Source organism: Oryctolagus cuniculus, chromosome 8 (genome assembly GCF_964237555.1).
Source record: "Oryctolagus cuniculus chromosome 8, mOryCun1.1, whole genome shotgun sequence".
Lineage (NCBI taxonomy): Eukaryota > Metazoa > Chordata > Mammalia > Lagomorpha > Leporidae > Oryctolagus > Oryctolagus cuniculus.
In genome coordinates, this window is record NC_091439.1 from 4589602 (window position 1) to 4607598 (window position 17997).

Genomic DNA, 17997 nt, shown 5'->3' on the forward strand with positions numbered 1-17997 from the left:
AATCCTAGAGAAGGTTCCATGTACTGCTGAGAAGAATGTAAAATCATTAGCTGTAGGATTGAAAGTTCTGTATATATCTGTTAGATCCATTTGGGCTATAGTGTCGTTTAAATCTACTGTATCCTTGTTGATCTTCTCTCCTATTTATCTGTCTATTTCTGAGAGTGGAGTATTGAAGTCCCTCAGTACTATTGTAGTGGGGTCTATGTCTCCCTTTAAGTCAGTTAATAAATCTTTTAGATAAACTGGTGCCCTGTAGTTAGGTGCATATACATTGATAATTGTTATATCTTCTTATTGTATTGATCCCTTAATCATTATATAGTGCCCCTCTTTGTCTCTCTTAACAGTTTTTGTGTTAAAGTTTATATTGTCCGATATTGAGATGGCTACGCCTGCTCTTTTTTCATTTCTGTTGGCATGGTATATCTTTTTCCAGCCTTTCACTTTCAGTCTGTATGGATCTTTGTTGGAAAGATGCGTTTCTTGTAAGCAGCAAATAGATGGGTTTTGTTCCTTAACCCAATCAGCTAATCGGTGTCTTTTAACTGGACAGTTCAGGCCATTAACCTTCAATGTGACTAATGATAAGTGGTAACTTTGCCCTGCCATTTGCCAAAGATAAGTTCTAATATATGCTTTGAATTCCCTGTGATCTTTTGCTGTGAGGTTTCCTTCCTTTGTTTCCTTCCTTTACCTTCTTTCATATTGATGACCGTGTTTCTGTGTTTCTGTGTGTAACACATCTTTAAGCATCTTTTGCAGGGCTGGATGAGTGGCAACAAATTCTTTCAATTCCTGTTTGCTATGAAAAGTCTTTATTTCACCTTCATTCACAATTGATAGCTTTGCAGGATATAATATTCTGGGCTGGCAGTTGTTCTCTCTTAGTACCTGGGCTATATCTCGCCATTCCCTCCTAGCTTGTAGGGTTTCTGATGAGAAGTCAGCTGTGAGTCTGATTGGAGATCCTCTGAGAGTAATTTGACGTTTCTCTCTTGCACATTTTAGGATCTTTTCTTTATGTTTCACTGTGGAGAGTTTAATTACAACGTGTCGTGGTGAGGATCTCTTTTGGTCGTGTTTATTAGGGGTTCTGTGAGCTTCCTGTACTAGGATTTCTCTGTCCTTCTCCAAACATGGGAAATTTTCTGCTAATATCTCACTAAAAAGGCCTTCTAATCCTTTCTCCCTCTCCATGCCTTCAGGAACTCCTAGAACCAGAATGTTGGGTTTTTTAATAGTATCCTGCAGATTCCTGACAATATGTTTTAGATTTCTAATTTCCTCTTCTTTTCTTTGGTCTGACTGTATCCTTTCCTGTTCTCTGTCTTCTAAGTCCGATATCCTCTCTTCTGCTTCACCCATTCTGTTTGTAAGGCTCTCTATTGTGTTTTTCATTTGATCTATTGAATTCTTCACTTCAGTCACTATCACAGTTTCCTGTTGTACTAGTTGTTTCGTTTCATTTTGATTCCTCCTAGATTTCATTTTCACGAGAGAGATTTTCTATCTTGTCCATTAAGGATTTCTGTAGTTCAAGAATTTGTTTTTGAGAACTTCTTAATGTTCTTATCAATTTTTTGAGATCTGCTTCTTGCATTTCTTCTATGTCATCATCTTCATAATCTTGAATTGGGATGTCTTTTTCATTTGGGGGCGTCATGGTGACTTCTTTGTTTCTATTATCTTGGTTTTTGCGTTTGTTATTTGGCATATTGGAGATATTTGGTTTCTTCACTGTGGTGCTTTTTCTTGTTATACTATGACTCTAGATTAAGTGGACTATCTGTTTTTGATGGAGCCTTAGGGCTTGAGATGGGTGTGGCCTGAGAGCTCTGTTTGGTGTGCCAATGGTGACACTCCCAGGTTAGGTGTGGTAAATCTCTCTCTCTCTCTCTTTCTTTTTTTTTTTGATTCAAAAGGGAAGTAATTCTGCACAGCTGAACGAAGTTGGAGGTAGTTAGCAGGCAAATGATATACCCACAGGAGCCAGAGATCAGAAGCTCTTTCCCAAGGACCACACAGGGAATCTGTTCTGCCCTCAGTGTGGGCTCAAATTCTCCTTCAGTCTCCCACTGGGTTGCCAAAGTTATGGAATTGTAGCATCTTTGGAGAGTGCTCACGTGAATTCCGTGAGTTCTCTCCCCCACCGTCTCTTTTTTCACAGTCTCAGTTCAGTAGCACCACAAATTTACTAGGTCCTAATCTCCTGTTAATTCACCCCGCCCAGAGTCAGGTTTTTCTGCTAGGCTCAGGGCCGGTGCAGACCTGAGGTTGCTCTGCTTATGACGTATGTCCAAGATGGCACCTGCTCTTTGTCTTGCTCGCCCTTGAGAGGTGAGCGGAGAGAGAGAAACCCGTGTCCGTACCAGTCACCTTTTTTTTTTTCTCTCTCTCTCTCTCTTCCAGTTAGCCTGGTGAACTCCCCCCCCCCAGGGGTCGTTCCCTCTAGTCTCCTCTCTCCACTTGCCTGCCAGTGTCTCTGGCTATTGAGGTTCGGCTCACCTCGCGTTCCAGCGCTGGTGTGTTGAGTCTGCCACTGGTGTCCCGAACTGTGGGCTCCCACGCTCTCCACGCAGGTCTGCTGTGAATCACGCGTTCCGGAAGAATTTCTTCTGCTGTTTCCTCCCCTACTCTTCCTTGAACCTGCAGTATCTCCACTTTTATTAAACTATCTCTCCCCGGACTATCAGTGTGCTCCCTTCCTATTCCGCCATCTTGCCTCCTCCCCTCTTTTTTTTTTATTTGACAGATAGAGTTAGACAGTGAGAGAGAGCCAGAGAGAAAGGTCTTCCCTCTGTTAGTTCACCCCCCAAATGGCCGCTATGGCTGGCGCACTGCGCCGATCCAAAGCCAGGAGCCAGGTGCTTCTTCCTGGTCTCTGACATGAGTGCAGGCACCCAAGGACTTGGGCTATCCTCCACTGCCTTCCTGGGCCACAACAGAGAGCTGGAATGGAAGAGGAGCAACTGGGACTAGAACCTGACACCCATATGGGATGCTGGCACTGCAGGTGGAGGATTAACCAAGTAAGCCAGGGCGCTGGCCCCATGGTTCTTCTTCATCATTAACATCTGAAGAGTTCTGATTATATCCATGTACTTTTTCCTGATTTTATCTGCTGGTCTATCCATGCCTTGTGTAACTCAATGAGCTTCCATTCAAATGACTTTTTGACATTCTTTCAGCCATTTGCAGATCTCCCCATTTCTGATGCTGTTACTGGGCATTTGTTACCATTCATTTCACTCCCCATATGCACTGGGAGAAGCAGCCACCACTCCCACTCTTTATACACAGTCTTCATGGGGCATGTCCACAGAACCCAGCAGTGAAAAGCTGGAGGCAAGACAGAGACTTAGCCTAGGGTGTGCTCCATAATGCTGGACGCAAGTCCCCATCACTGCTCCCCTTCCCTTTTCACAGGGAAGACCTCAGTCCTGAACCTCACTGAAATATCCAGGATCAGCACTGGCTCTGAGTGCAGGCCTTGACCTTTTCTCTGCTGTCCCATCAGTCAGGCTCTGTGGGCTGCTCACTGTGCGGGAAGAGCCAGCACATACCCTGACCCCATGGAGGGCGACATGAGCAGGTCAGAGGCCAGGTGGCCAGGTGCACTGCGCAGTCTCATGTTCTCTCCTGCAGAAATCAGGGGTGAAGGCAGCCTTGTCTGTGTTTGCTAAACCCAGATAGGTGAGGGGATGATGCACATTAAGTGAAATTGCTCTTCTTACCCCGTATAAATGCGACTGCTCTCAGGTTGTGTCTGGTGCTTCAGGTTCTCTGCGGATTCTGCACTTCAGAGCATTTTGGCAGTAACTGCAGTGTCACTGTAGGTGTTACTGTGGAACAGTCAGCGTAAATTTCCTGCTTGGCCTTCGTCCTGTGAGTTTAATTGAAAATGTAAATCCATGCTTTGAAATCTAGTGCTTTCTCTAACACTGCCCTTCATTATGGAGGCCATAGTTTAGAAGTGACCTTAGCTTCTAGTACACAATTCAAAATGCTTTGTAGTCACCTTAATCACTGAAATATTAATCTTAGAATTGTCTTCCCCATTAATACATAGTTCCTCACACACACAGGCTTTTGAAACAAACATTTTTTTCTCCCAGATGCAATGATATTTTAACAGAATTTACTATTTGTAAGTTTGTGGATATTTCCTCTGGAATATTGCTGTAATTTTCAAGCCAAAGATTCTAAACTATTTGAAAAGCTCTCATGTTGCTCCCAGATGTCCTAGCAATGGCTATTTGTGCATTTTTGCTTTACATTAATTAACTGACCAAACTGTCTGAGTGCTGGGATGTGTCTGGGCACACACTCAGGTTGGACATTTCTATTTGTACAGATTCCACAGGGAAGGCTCCTGGGATGGATAGATCAGCCTGAGTCCCAGTGCATGCTCTGGAGGGCACCCATGGGGAGTTCTTCATGTCTCATGAGGCCTTTGTTGCTGCTGCACCCACTGCTGTCTTCATGCATGGATCTGCTGCTGCCAGACTGTCTCCTTCATGCACATGTGCACCAGGTGGCCAGACCAGTGCCCCCACTGCCCATGCTGCCTGACCAGTGCCTCCACTGCCCACCCTGCCTGACCAGTCCCTCCACTGCCCACCCTGCCTGTGTTTCTGAAGTCCCAGGATGCACCACATCATCCATGCATCCTTCCAACCTGTGCTGGCCTCCTCTGTGGCAGGTCACCTGTCCCTGGTATGGAGTGTCAGAGGCAGGAAGGGCTTGTGTGAGGTAACTCTTGTCTCTTGCTGAGAAGTGATGCCAGGGGTTATTTCAGATGCAGCTGGGATCCTGGTGCAGCTGCCCTACCAGAGGGAGTCCATGGCAAGTGAGCAGCAGAGCATCCCCAGGTCAGGAAGGCAGGAGTGTGCTTGTACAAACCCAGAGAATATTAAGAATAGAAATTAAGCAGAAGATTCCTTACCATTTGAGAGAAATAGTTGAATACAGATGCAACCAGAAGAAATCTGAAATATAAAGTTCTTGGGGAAAAAAAAACAAAATGTGGATACAAAGGTAATGTTGAAAATAATTCATTTTTTCTGTCAATAGAAATATACTTTCAAATCCCATCTGGATACATTACTGGTTTCTGAGTGGGAGTAACTGATTGCAAGTGATATTCCAGTAAAATCTCGACCTTGAAGAAAACTCCTTTGGGCATCTAGACTGAAAGAAGTGACATATAAAGGTGTACATTAGAGGACGCTGGGTTGGAAGTAGAGAACCTTGGACTCAAACTGTTTGCAGTGGGGTCCTGGGCTGGGATTATTCCAGATTCTTCACTCCACATGTGAAAGAATTCAAAGTGGAGACAAAAAGTGCATAGAAATGCAGGATTCATGTAAAGCACAGGAAAAGTGCACATTTAAGAGCTAAGTCAGGCCAGCTCAAGAGAGAGAGAGTGAACACACAGACAAAATAGAAAAAAGACTTCAACACTGCAGAAACCTCAACAAGGCTCAGACCACACTTTTATGCTATTGCTAAGTGTGGGAGCTGGTGTCTGGGGTAGGACTTAATTGAATTTAAAATTATTGGATTGTCATGGCATCAGGTGCTTGATGGGAACAGGAGTGCTAGCCATGGTAAATTTAAAATAATGGCATTATAATGACCTAAAGGTATCGTGGGGATGTACCCTGCAGCCGTATTCCATATTTGCAGCTAGCACTGGTTGTACATTTGCTGCGTTGAGGAACTTGTGTGGGTTTTGCGTTTCCTTTTGCTACCTGGAAGTGTGTGGGCTTAGTGGTGCATGGGAAGTGGGGGTGGATGCTGCACATAAAGGGAGTATTGAGTTGTGGGCTGGCCCAGGCTGTCCTGCAGGGGTGAGCTGCAGCTGCTGTCAACTCGCAATTCCCCTGATGGTGCCATCCCATGATGCGTTGGGCCAGAGCAGTCACGCAGTGGCTGGCACTGCTGCATGTGTTGGCTTGAGCTGCCCAGTAGTGGCTCATAGTGCCACATGAGTTGAGTCCTCCCCTCACTACTTCCCTTCCCACATCAGAACCAGGCACTCAGATATGGGTTGTGGGCATCCCATGTGCTGACCTAACTGTTGCATCCAGCTCCTGCCCCAGATAGGTTTTGATGAGGGAGTGATCATGGTAGTATTCTCTAGGGTGACTGTTTTATAATTCTTTATGTTCTACTCTGGCACGGATGCTTTCCCTGATGAGTTTTATTCAACAAACAAGCATGAAAAGCAACTAGTACTGGGTGACTGTAATTTCACATGAAAGACTCCAACATAACACATTAAATGGAACATATTAACTATAGAACTTGGCTCTAAATTATCTGTAACATAGGGCTGGATCTATATCATTAGAAAGCTAAGCGATGATGAATGAGGGTATTTGATGGAGGGCTGCTGTGCACAGAGGGGTCCTGGTGAGGATGGACGTGGCTGCTGTTGTGTTTCTTCCTGTGTTGTTCAAGCTTCCAATGGCTTGGTAATCTCCAGTTCCTCTGAGTCCAAGGACTTCACATTGCAAACTTCCAAGGAATTAGAAGGATCAGTATCCTAGATACATAAGCAAGGATCACCAAGTATAGCAGAGAGGAGACAGGAGGGCTCTACTGGGCTAGGTATTCAGATTGAGAGCTCCCCGTGGCCCTGGAAGGTGACTTTGAACCCTGACTTGTTCAGTGCTGTCCATCAGCAGAGGGAAGAGAGCCATCCTTTATGAATGAGTCCCCCTAGGCACTCACCTGGGCTGCCTTCAGGGGGCGGCCTCCTTCTGCAGTGAACTTGTATCACAGGAAAGTGGAGGTCTCTGGGTCCTAGGGGGAGAAGCCAAGGCCCAATGAGCCCTCAGAGGAGCAGGAGGTCTGAGGACAGAAGGCAGAGTGCTGCCCCTGCCTGCCCCCTGCTTATCCCACGCAATCCTTCATGGAACTGATTGTTGACTATGGAAAACTTGCCAGAGCTCTTTGGTTTTCTCTTCTCATCTGTAAAGTTGTGTCTCTCTGCCCTATAAAACTGATCTCTGTATATTTTGTTGAAAAATAATTGTGTTGTTGTATTTAAGACATTGAAGTATATTTCAGCACCACCAGAGTTATGGAAGACACTTATTTTTTTTTAAATTTAAGTTATACAAGGTGCATGCATCTTATATATACAGATTTAGGAATATAATGATAATTCCCACCTTTCCCTCCCTCCCGTCAACATACCAACCATTCTTTGTCCTCCCTCTCCCATTCCCACTGTTAATTTTTACAAAGATCTATTTTCAGTTCACTTAATGGTCATAAAGTTAACCCTACACTAAGTAAAAGAGTTCAACAAGTAATATGAAGAAAAAGACACTGTTCCTCAATGGAAGAGACAAGGGCTATAAACAACCATTATAAGCAACCAATATACTTAGTGAAAAACCAGCCCCAAATATGTTTTCCTTGATCCCAAATAACTATAATGCAGTCAATTGAAGTGAAATGGACAATTTGAGACACTTCTTTTTAAAGAGTAATGAAGCCAGCAGTATTTACGTTACTTAAATATAGAATTAGGAAACAAATGAAGGAAACATAACTGACCTGTGGTCCTAGTCCTATAATTCACTCAAAGGAACATTGCAGTGAATTGCCATCAAGTGATATGAGTGAATTTGATGGATAGAGAGAGAAACCTTAATCATATCAAAAGTAAAAAAAAAAAAAAACTATACATACAAAACTCCCTTGATCCTCAAAAGCAAGGTGCCATGAGATGACCCCCATCCTTCCAGGGGCTGAGGGGAGCCCAGGTCTTGGGCAAATGCCAGTAGTGCTTGTATTCTGTTATCTCCCCCAGGTCATGTCAGGAGCCACTCAGTGCCCACAGAGCTGCAAAGCTCAACCAGGATCTGGGGACCTCTCTGTGCCTCATGCTCTTCCCAAGAGGCCAGAGATAGGGGAGGTCAGGGGTATCCTCCCATGTCTCACAAACTCCAGTGATTTACTGGGTCAGGCCCCACTGGCTGTGAGGTTGGGCAGGTGAGGCATTGGCTGCAGGGTGAGATGTCTGCGATCTCTGCCTTCACTCTGCACACACACCTCTAGGAATGGCCCCAGTGCTGTCATACAGTTGCTGATCCTACCAGAACCTTTGGACTCTCCTAAGGGTTACTGGAGGGCTCAGCTGAGCAGGCCTAGGAACATACACAGAATGGGGATTTGGCTTTGGCACCTTCCCAAGGTACATGCCTCTCTTGCCTTCCCAGATCCTGTACATCCACTTTTCTTCTCTTGCTGTTTTAGGCAAGATGGTCACCTTTCCAGTTTGGGGTTCCATTTCCTTGGCTTGTGTGATGTGCCATAAAGCACATGAAGCAATGGAGTCCATGTGGACTTTTCACCACTACCCCTATCTGCCTGCTCCTCACTCACATTCCCTCTCCTTCCTCTGGGTCAAGGTTTTCTATGTCCTGCATGCTCTTGGATAATTCACTTGGAGAGAACATGTGGACCTCTGGAATGAAAGCAGCAATCATTCTTTGCATGCTGCAAATGTTGCAGTGCAGGATAAGCCCTGTTTTGGGGGCACCAAAGCCACCATCACACTCCCTGGGTTCCTCTCTCCTGAGCTTGGTGGGGCCCAGCTTACCTGCTCCTGCTACAGCTCCTGCACGGGCCAGTTAGGTTGCTCAGCATGATGTCACAGTGCAGCTTGCGGGTCAGGAGTGAGGGCAGCTCATCAAGTGAGAGAGGAGGGCTGCAGAGAGGTTGCATCAGCATCCCCGGTGCAAGTGTATCCATTGCCTTGGTGACACTGTAGGACCCCAAAAGCGGTGTCCTCTTGTGACGACCCCAGAAACACAGACTCCGGACCAAACGATGCAATAGAACAGGAGGTAATTTATTTCATTTGTACAAATGGGCCCCCTACTGCTGCAAGCAGCAAGCAAGTGAGAGGAGCCCCAGCAGCTATCTTCTACAGCTTTTATAAGGCAAAACCACAGAATTAACATATTAAAGACTGGCATAAGTTCATTGGATAATTTTCAGTAGCGGGCCTTTTATGGCAGTCTGAAGTGCTAATGTCGGTGGAAAAGTACTAGGTCAAAGGGATACATTAGGGGAGGGGGTTTCTAGGAGACAGGAGTAGGTTGCTACATGCCTTGTAACTTTCTTAGTTAACCTTGAGCAAGAGGAAGGAAGGGGGGCTTATCTACAAGGCAGGTGTTCTGCATATCTCCGGTCAGTAGCTGACTGCTTTCTCTGTGAACCGGTTTACTCCCCATTTTCCAAGGCCGTCTCTGGAACAGTTTGTCTCAAGAGCCCCATTTTTTTTTTTTTTATGGTGGCTCTTGGCTCCTTTCATTCCCCCATTTTTTTCTTTGAACTAATTTTAATCTTAAAATTGTGTGCCCGTTAATGAGGGGTTTCAATATGGTCACTGGTGGCCAGGGCTTGATACTGTTGTGTGAGGACTAATGCCTGTACGGTGGATAGCCTATCCTTATAATGCATGGCCCGAAGGTCAGGATTAGGAGCAGGATAATGAGGGGGCCTGCTATGGTGGAGAGCAAGGTTGTCAGCCAGGGCGACCTGTAGACTCTGGCCCCCCACACCGGTAAATCTGATCCCGCCTTCTACCATCCCTGGGGCACACATAAAATTCAAGCTGACGTAGTCGGCACCTTCGGTATCGGTGTCTGCACCCTAAAGGACCAGGCTTTCCACCTGGACCCGGTGGTTTCAGAGTGAGGCTGTCTTGATCGGGTAAATCCCAGGTATCTAGCCCCAGGACCATCTGGCATACGTCTGGGTGGAGAGATGGCCACCATGTCCCTGGGATGCGAATGTCGCTGGTGGACCAGGCCACGCTACCCGAAGGGGAGATCACTTCCCAGGTGAGCTTTCGTGGGGCATGAGCGTTTGAGAGGGACAAGCTGGATAGGGTGAGACTAGGATGAGTCATAAGTAGTACAAGCAACAGGCTAATGATTACAAATATTAGGCAGTCTTTGAAAGTCTTATCTTGAGGGGGTTTTGAGTGCGCTGGAGCGTCCATCTGGCTGAGTCGTCCGCGGGGCCTTCTCCTTCCGGCAGTGCCTTCTTGACGTGGGAAGCATGAATCCAAGCGGCGATCCCGTCGACCTTCACTGCAGTGGGAGTCGTCAGTAGCACCGTGTAAGGTCCCTTCCAACGCGGCTCGAGGGTCCTGGACTGATGTCTACGGACGTACACTGAATCTCCGATCTGGAACGGGTGTGGCACTGCAGGGCACTTGGATTGATACACTGCCGCTAGAGGTTTCCACACGTATTTTTGAATCAGCTGCAGAGCTCTCAGCCGGGTCTGCAGGCAGGGGGAAGTGGCATAAGAGTCAATACTAGGCCCCAACAAGTCAGCTATTGGGGGAGGGCCCCCATACAATATTTTATACGGAGTTAACCCGAACGCGGATGGGGTGTTGCGAGCCCGGAACAGGGCCATAGGTAATAGCTCAACCCAGTCTCTAGCGCCAGTCTCCATCATTAATTTAGTTAAGGTCTCCTTAATTGTTCTATTCATGCGCTCTACCTGTCCTGAGCTCTGGGGTCTATACGCACAATGTAATTTTCAATCAATCCCCAGTACTTTAGCCACCAACTGACTTACCCGGGAGACAAAGGCCGGCCCATTATCGGATCCCAGTACCTTAGGCAAGCCAAACCGCGGAAAGATTTCTTCCAAGATTTTCTTGACCACCACCTGCGCTGTTTCCTTCTTTACCGGAAAAGCCTCTGTCCAGCCGGAGAAAGTGTCTACAAATACTAGAAGGTACTTAATTCCATATTTACCGGGACGAATCTCGGTAAAGTCCACTTCCCAGTTCGTTCCCGGGCGTGCCCCTCGCATCCTTGCTCCCTCTGGTACTTTAATATACTTTGGATTTATTTTTGCACAAGGAACGCAAGACTCTATCACTTGTTTTACTAATGAGTCCAGTCCTATTATAAAATAGGTTAGTTCTTCTCTGTCCATTAGGGCCTTTAACTTTTTATGTCCCAAGTGGGTCCATCTATGGAGGTCTTTTATAAGGTCTTTGGCTTTCTTTTTCGGCAATACTGTTTTTCCCTGGATCTCCCAGGCCTTACTCTGGTCATTGTGCACGCCTCCCAGTCTCTGGATAGCCGTCATATCTTGCTCCGAATATGACCACCCAGGGTTATTTGTGGTTTCAGATGACTGCGTTACTAGAGTGACGCTATCCAGGGCCCTTGTTTTAGCTACCTCATCCGCCATTCTATTCCCCTTGGCCACTGCGTCATCTCCCTTCTGATGACCTGGGCAGTGGATGATGCTCACTTTCTTAGGAAGGTGGAGGGCTTGTAGGAGGTCTAGGATCTCCTGCTTATTTTTAATGTCCTTGCCCCCTGAGGTTAGCAATCCTCTCCTCCGATATATTTTCCCATGTATATGCGCAGTGGCAAAGGCATAACGGCTGTCTGTATAAATATTTACTCTCCGGTTCTCAGCGGCACGAAGTGCTTGAGTGAGGGCTATAAGTCCAGCCTTCTGTGCTGAAGTCCCTGGGGGCAGAGCAGAGGCCCATATGACAGTTTCCCCATCAACCACCGCCGCCCCTGCCTTTCTCTCACCTTGGTGCAAGAAGCTGCTCCCGTCCGTATACCAGGTGACTGCGTCTGACATGGGTAGATCGGTCAGGTCTTCTCGGGTCCCATGCACTTCGGCTAACACTTGGTGGCAGTCGTGGTCAACTTGTGATTCAGACCCCGGCTCAGGAAGCAGGGTGGCCGGGTTGAGCGAGGCAGCAGTCCCATACCAGATCCGTTCAGGGTTGAGCAGCATGGCCCGGAAGTCTGCCAAGTCCTGGTGTAGGGCTTCATCAAACAGCGTAGGGGAGTTCTTAAACCCTTGGGGAAGCCTGGTCCACGTCAGTTGTCCTGAAAACCCAGTCTCCGGGTCTTTCCACTCGAAGGCAAAGAGAGGCTGACTCTGGGGACTCAGTCTTAGGCAAAAGAAGGCATCTTTCAAGTCAAGCACCGTATACCAAGTTCGGGTCGGGGCCAGGGTGCTCAACAAGTTGTATGGGTTAGGGACCGTGGGGTGAATGTCCTCAGCCCTGCGGTTTACTTCCCGTAGGTCTTGCACTGGCCTGTAATCATTAGAGCCAGGCTTTTTGACTGGTAACAAAGGGGTGTTCCAAGGTGACTGACAAGGTTTTAAAATGCCCAATTTTATCAGTCTCTGTATATGTGGTCGAATTTCACTCTTCGCCTCCGCAGCCATAGGATATTGGCGGATTGATACGGGAGTGGCCGTGGGCTTCAGGTTTACTATCACCGGGGGCTGTCTGATAGCCAGCCCTACTCCTCCCGTTTCCGCCCAAGACTGGGGAAATTTAGTAAGCCATTTAGATGTTACTTGGGACTGAACTGATAGAGGGTTTTCGTGAAGGCGGTACTCGTCTTCCAGCTGGAGGGTCAACACATGGAGGGGTTGGCCTGCAGGGCCGACTACTGTGGCTCCTTTGTCTTGGAAATGGATCTGGGCTCCAACCTTTGAGAGCAGATCCCTTCCCAGCAGGGGGTATGGGCAGTCCGGCACTAGTAGAAACGAATGCGTGACACGCCCTGTTGCCAGGTCGACTTTGCGTTCAGTAGTCCATTTGTACAATTTTCCTCCAGTGGCCCCCTGGACCCATGATGTCTTGGAACTAAGGGGGCCTCCGGCCGTTGTGAGGACCGAATGTTGGGCTCCCGTATCGACCAGGAAGGTGACTGGCCGGCCTCCCACTTTTAGAGTTACCCGGGGCTCAGGGGGAGGCGCCTGACCCTGACCTACCTATTCGTCGTCTTCCAGTGCCAGGATGGGCGTCGCTCTCCGCTGGCTCCTTGGCTGCCCCTTGTTCGGGCACTCCTTAGCCCAGTGTCCTCTTTCTTTGCAGTATGCACACTGGTCTCGGTCCAGCCATGGCCTCCGTTTGTCTCCCAGGTCCCTATCTTGTTTACCTTTTGCCTGCTTTGATCCTGTAACTGTGGTGGCTAGAATTTTAACTAAATCTTTATTCCTTCTCTTATCTCTCTGCTCTTCCCTGCGTTCTTGCTCTCTGCGTAGTCTTTCTTCTCTCTCTTCTTTTGTTTTTCTTTTATTGAAAATTTTTTCTGCCTCCTTAACTAGGTCCTGCAGCGTATACCCCTGCAACCCCTCTAGCCTCTGCAGCCTTGTGCGGATGTCCTGGGCCGATTGTCCAATGAAGGACATGATCACATCGGCCTGCCGGTCAGGGGCCTGTGGGTCAAAGGGAGTATACATTCTATATTCTTCCATTAGCCTTTCTAAAAATCCTGCCGGGGTTTCCTCACTACCCTGCACAATCGCACGTACCTTGGCCAAATTGGTGGGGCGCCTTCCTGCCCCTCGGAGCCCTGTCAGGAGAACCTGGCGGTAGAGACGGAGTCGTTCCCTACCCGCTGCCGTATTGAAATCCCAATTGGGTCGAGTCAGCGGGAACACCTCATCAATCTCATTAGGCAGCTGAGTGGGGCGGCCGTCCTCCCCCGGCACATTTCTACGGGCTTCTGTGAAGACCCGTTGCCGCTCTTCCGTGGTCAGAAGGGCCTGTAAAAGCTGCTGACAATCATCCCAAGTGGGTTGGTGGGTTAACAAAACCGACTCGATCAGTCCCGTGAGGGCCTGCGGGTCTTGCGAAAATGGGGGGTTATGGGTTTTCCAATTGTAAAGATCTGACGCGGAGAAAGGCCAATACTGAAGCTCCCCCCCCACCGAGCGTAATGGGAAAGCCTGGGATGCCGCCCAAAATTCCCCCCCCCCCTTCTGCTCCCGGCGAAGACGCAGGCGGGTGCTTGGTGGCGAGGGGTCTCGTTGGGAAGTGGGTTCTGATTCCCCTGAGTCTTGGACTGTAGAATCCGGGGACGGGGCGGAGGGAGGCATCTCCCCCGGCACCGGACGGTTATATGGCGGTGGGGGGGGGTCCATGAAGAGGAGGTCCTCCTGTCCGTCCGAAAGGACCGGTGGACATGCAGATTTTAATGATTGGAGTTCTTTCAGAGGATAAAGACCTGAGGTTGGCGGGGGACCTTGTGCTGGGGTCTCTGCTGGAACTGGGGTCGAGGGAGTTAAGGGGGGGGGAAGGGTGGAGCCCAGAACTCTCATCAACTCCCTCCTTAGCTTTCTGCTGGTGGTCTTTGATGGCTCCGGGTGTGATGAAAGGCTTAACCCACAGCGGGGGCTTCCGGGTCAAGTCTTCCCACACCACAATATAGGGTACTTGTCCTGGGCGTCCCCCGTCACCCTTGCGGCAGACTTGGTCTTTAATCTGCAAAATTAAATCGAGGTTAAAAGTTCTATCTTTTGGCCACCCAACACCGAGGGTGGGCCATTCGGAGGTGCAGAGCGTCACCCACTCCTTCTTGCGGATTTCCATCGACAAACTGCGGGCGATCTCCCGAACCTCCTTCCAGTGTCCTAGAGTCAGACTTAAAGGAGTTGTTAATTGTAGTCTTCAGGTAAAGCACACCACTGATGTGCTCTATCCGCTGCTGTAAATACAGATGTTAGCATCAGGGCCACACGGCCCAGGGAGCAATTGCAGAAAGGCATGTTGGTTACATGGAAAAACCCATCCCTTAGGAGCCCTTGTCCCATACCAGTACTGGATCAGGTCCATTCCATTGATTGGTGATAGGATCCCTCTATTTCACCACTGCTCTTTTTACAGCTGTTTTTAAGCAGTTAGAATTTAACAGAGACATCAAGAGAACATAATAGATTACTTTAACTCATTGCTTTAACAGGGGATCAGATTTTGATTTTATGTCAAAGAAAATAACCAAAGATTTCTTCTTCCCATAACATTTTGCGACTTTCTCACACCTTTTGTAACTTGCTCAAACCTTTCTCTTCTCCCCCCCCCCTTTTTTTCATTCCAGTATAAACCAGCCATTAAGATATGCAGATAACAAAATCCATTCTCACCTCCCCAAAGCCTATAGTTCATCCCCCTTTTCCACCGGCACTGATAGCAAAACCTCAATAACTTGTGGAGGCTGTGCACTCCGTAACTTGCCATCCCAATTCTCACTCGATTCTGAGCAGAGAGCCCATTTCTTGACCAAAGAGGCGAACTGAAGGTCTTTTCAGCCAGGAACATTACAGGTTACACATGCAACTTTAGTTTTTCTTTTAAAGAAAGGCATTGCTTTGCATACTTGCAGATCCTGCCAACTATGCCAATTTGTGACAGTAAATTACTTTTTAGCTGTCTTCTGTGCACAGACTTAGTTACTTTTAATCTGCAAGAAATACGCTGCAAGCCTTGTAGTGCACACTAAAATTATTTACAGGAAAGATGGTAAAGGAGCATAGATTAACAGAATGTTGCAATAAACATGGCTCCATTGCTTTAATGATATTATAGCAAGATGGTCCACTGATCCCTGTAGGGAGGGCCTGAGGCTGGCCCCGCTTCCAGTTTCCTGAACTCTGTTTTTTTAATGAATTACCTTTTTTTTTATCAGTTTTGGAGTGACACTTATTGGCCCAATGCCTTTCCCTTTAGCACTGGAAGCAAATCCCAGGAAGAGCCTTATTTTGATTTTTGACTTCTGGACAATTTTTGTACATGTCCCTGTTGCCCACATTTATAGCACCCTCATTTATCAGGCATAGCCCTCCTTGATGATTTTTGTAATGACATACCAAGCAGAGCGTCAGGTCCTGAATGTCCTGTTATTAATTCATTTTGTTAATTTTTCATTAAAGGGACTGTCACAGAACACCTCAATCACAGTAGCCAATTGATCATGTAATCATTACGGGCATATTTAACATTCAGCTTGACTGCGTGTTCCCCCCGAATGAAACAGCAGCAACAGAGGCTTGCTCCGGCTCCCCCCTAAAGCCTCCAAGGACAAGGGTGGCTCATTGCCAAGATTTTAGGCAAGCAGTGCGTCCCATCTCGGGTCTTGGCCAGAGAGCCGAGACATGAAGCATGCCCACCCGTTTATCAGAAAACATTCCTTTATCCTCCTCCCCGGGAACTGGCCGGGCTCCCAAGGAGCAGGAGAAGGTCATTCGGCAGCAAAGTTTCTTGGTTACCAGAGCCAAATCTAGGTACAAGCCTCTCCAGCCCAAAAATTTGTCCTTACATTTGGCCCTAGAGTTGCATTGAGAGGTAGACATAATTAACACATTATAAGAATACAATACACATTTTTCATACAAGTATACATCTAGCAATCAAACACAACAATAAAAACAGATGGGGGAGACAGTAAGAGATAAAAGACAACAAAAACAGTGACACACAGAACATAAATCACAAGCCGCGCGGCAACAGACCGAGACAAAACCGAAACTATCAGAAGGGAGCGGCAGTCTAGCCAGGCTCTCCCCTGGAAGAAAGGAAATTCCCTCTTTCCCTCCTTCCCAGACCACCACCGGAGCGCTCTCCAGGGTTGAACCAGGGGTCTCAGGACACGTCTGAAATCACAAGCCGCGCAGCAACAGACCGAGACAAAACCAAAACCAGAATTTCAGAAGGGAGCGGCCGTTTGGCCAGGCTCTCCCTTTGAAGAAGGGAAACACTCTCTTTCCCTCCTTCCCAGACCACCACTGGAGCGTCCTCCAGGGTTGGACCAGGGGCCTCACGACACGTCTGTCTTCCCCTTTGGTCCAGTCAGTACTGAGCCTGTACAGGCGCCCCAGGACGGATTCCACGTCGTCCTGGCAGACAAGGACAAACAGTACAAACCACAGTTACAATAATACACAAATAAGCAAACTTACCTCCGTCTGGCCGATGGAGTGTGGGAGTCTGGGGTCCCCCAAATCCCGGACGAGCCCCCAGATGTAGGACCCCAAAAGCGGTGTCCTCTTGTGACGACCCCAGAAACACAGACTCCGGACCAAACGATGCAATAGAACAGGAGGTAATTTATTTCATTTGTACAAATGGGCCCCCTACTGCTGCAAGCAGCAAGCAAGTGAGAGGAGCCCCGAGCAGCTATCTTCTACAGCTTTTATAAGGCAAAACCACAGAATTAACATATTAAAGACTGGCATAAGTTCATTGGATAATTTTCAGTAGCGGGCCTTTTATGGCAGTCTGAAGTGCTAATGTCGGTGGAAAAGTACTAGGTCAAAGGGATACATTAGGGGAGGGGGTTTCTAGGAGACAGGAGTAGGTTGCTACATGCCTTGTAACTTTCTTAGTTAACCTTGAGCAAGAGGAAGGAAGGGGGGCTTATCTACAAGGCAGGTGTTCTGCATATCTCCGGTCAGTAGCTGACTGCTTTCTCTGTGAACCGGTTTACTCCCCATTTTCCAAGGCCGTCTCTGGAACAGTTTGTCTCAAGAGCCCCATTTTTTTTTTTTTTATGGTGGCTCTTGGCTCCTTTCAACACCAGTCCTTCAGGATGAGAATCACCTGTGGCATGGAAAGGGAGTGAAGAGGAAGCAAGAACAGGAGCTTAGGAGGAGAAAGAAAGTGAGTCAAGAGGAATTCAGTTCCCTGCAAATCTTCACTTCCTTCTGTTTGCACATTGCCATGTTGCCCTCTGAGCGCAGTGGCTGTGATGGGGAGGTCTTGGGAGTGAGAGGGAGGGGAAAGTTGGACTTGAGGTGCAGGCTCAGGATGTCATTTTTGAATAGTATCTTGAGTCTAGTCTCAATGGATAATAGATCTGCACTTGAATCTCCCCCACTGAGGAAAAGGCTTTGGCCATGTTAAATATGCACGAACATATTTTCATATATAAAAAGGATGACAAAAATAAACAACATTTCTGTGTCTGACAAAGAAAGGCAACCTTGACAAGAGATGTATCCTCCTCACCTGGCTGTTCACTTTGAATCTCTTCCACCAGGTCCTCAGGGACAACTAGGAGAACACAGGGTAACTGTCAGTGAATTGGTCTTGTGGAAGAGTTAGGCAGGGAGTCTTTTTTGCTGTGGACATGGGACTAGGTTGTGTGGAGGTGGTCAGTGAACAGTCACAGACTCAGG

At 47.6% G+C, this 17997-nt stretch overlaps 1 protein-coding gene and 1 long non-coding RNA gene across 5 annotated transcripts in view; one reads left to right on the plus strand and one right to left on the minus strand.

Annotated features, from left to right (window-relative positions):
• LOC138843369 (uncharacterized) overlaps positions 1-17997 on the plus strand; it is a 35685-nt gene that overhangs the window by 13421 nt on the left and 4267 nt on the right. For 2 of the 3 annotated variants that reach the window (XR_011378007.1, XR_011378006.1), the window contains 2 exons: positions 4358-10785; positions 17400-17479. This is a non-coding gene — a long non-coding RNA (uncharacterized lncRNA). The remainder of the gene's footprint in view (positions 1-4357; positions 10786-17399; positions 17480-17997) is intronic. The other variant, XR_011378008.1, reaches the window with a different exon arrangement.
• On the minus strand, positions 8855-17374 carry LOC138843368 (uncharacterized). 2 transcript variants are annotated; one of them, XR_011378005.1, is made up of 2 exons: positions 11607-17371; positions 8855-10778 (listed from the first exon to the last, which is right to left on the minus strand). XR_011378005.1 is itself a non-coding variant. In XM_070047173.1 (2 exons), exons 1-2 carry the CDS (start codon positions 12256-12258, stop codon positions 10585-10587), a joined length of 846 nt encoding a protein of 281 aa, XP_069903274.1. In that variant the 5' UTR covers positions 12259-17374; the 3' UTR covers positions 8855-10584. The 2 variants fall into 2 exon arrangements, 1 of the variants encoding a protein (XP_069903274.1); XM_070047173.1 differs by having other exon boundaries at positions 11607-17374.

Excerpts from the sequence above, each read along its gene's own strand:
- LOC138843368 (XM_070047173.1), bottom strand. The coding sequence starts at position 12,258 with ATGGCTGCGGAGGCGAAGAGTGAAATTCGACCACATATACAGAGACTG. Across the intron at positions 10,779-11,606 it reads GAGCAGCTTCTTGCACCAAG|TATTTGTAGACACTTTCTCC; the intron begins GTGAGAGAAAGG and ends AGTACCTTCTAG.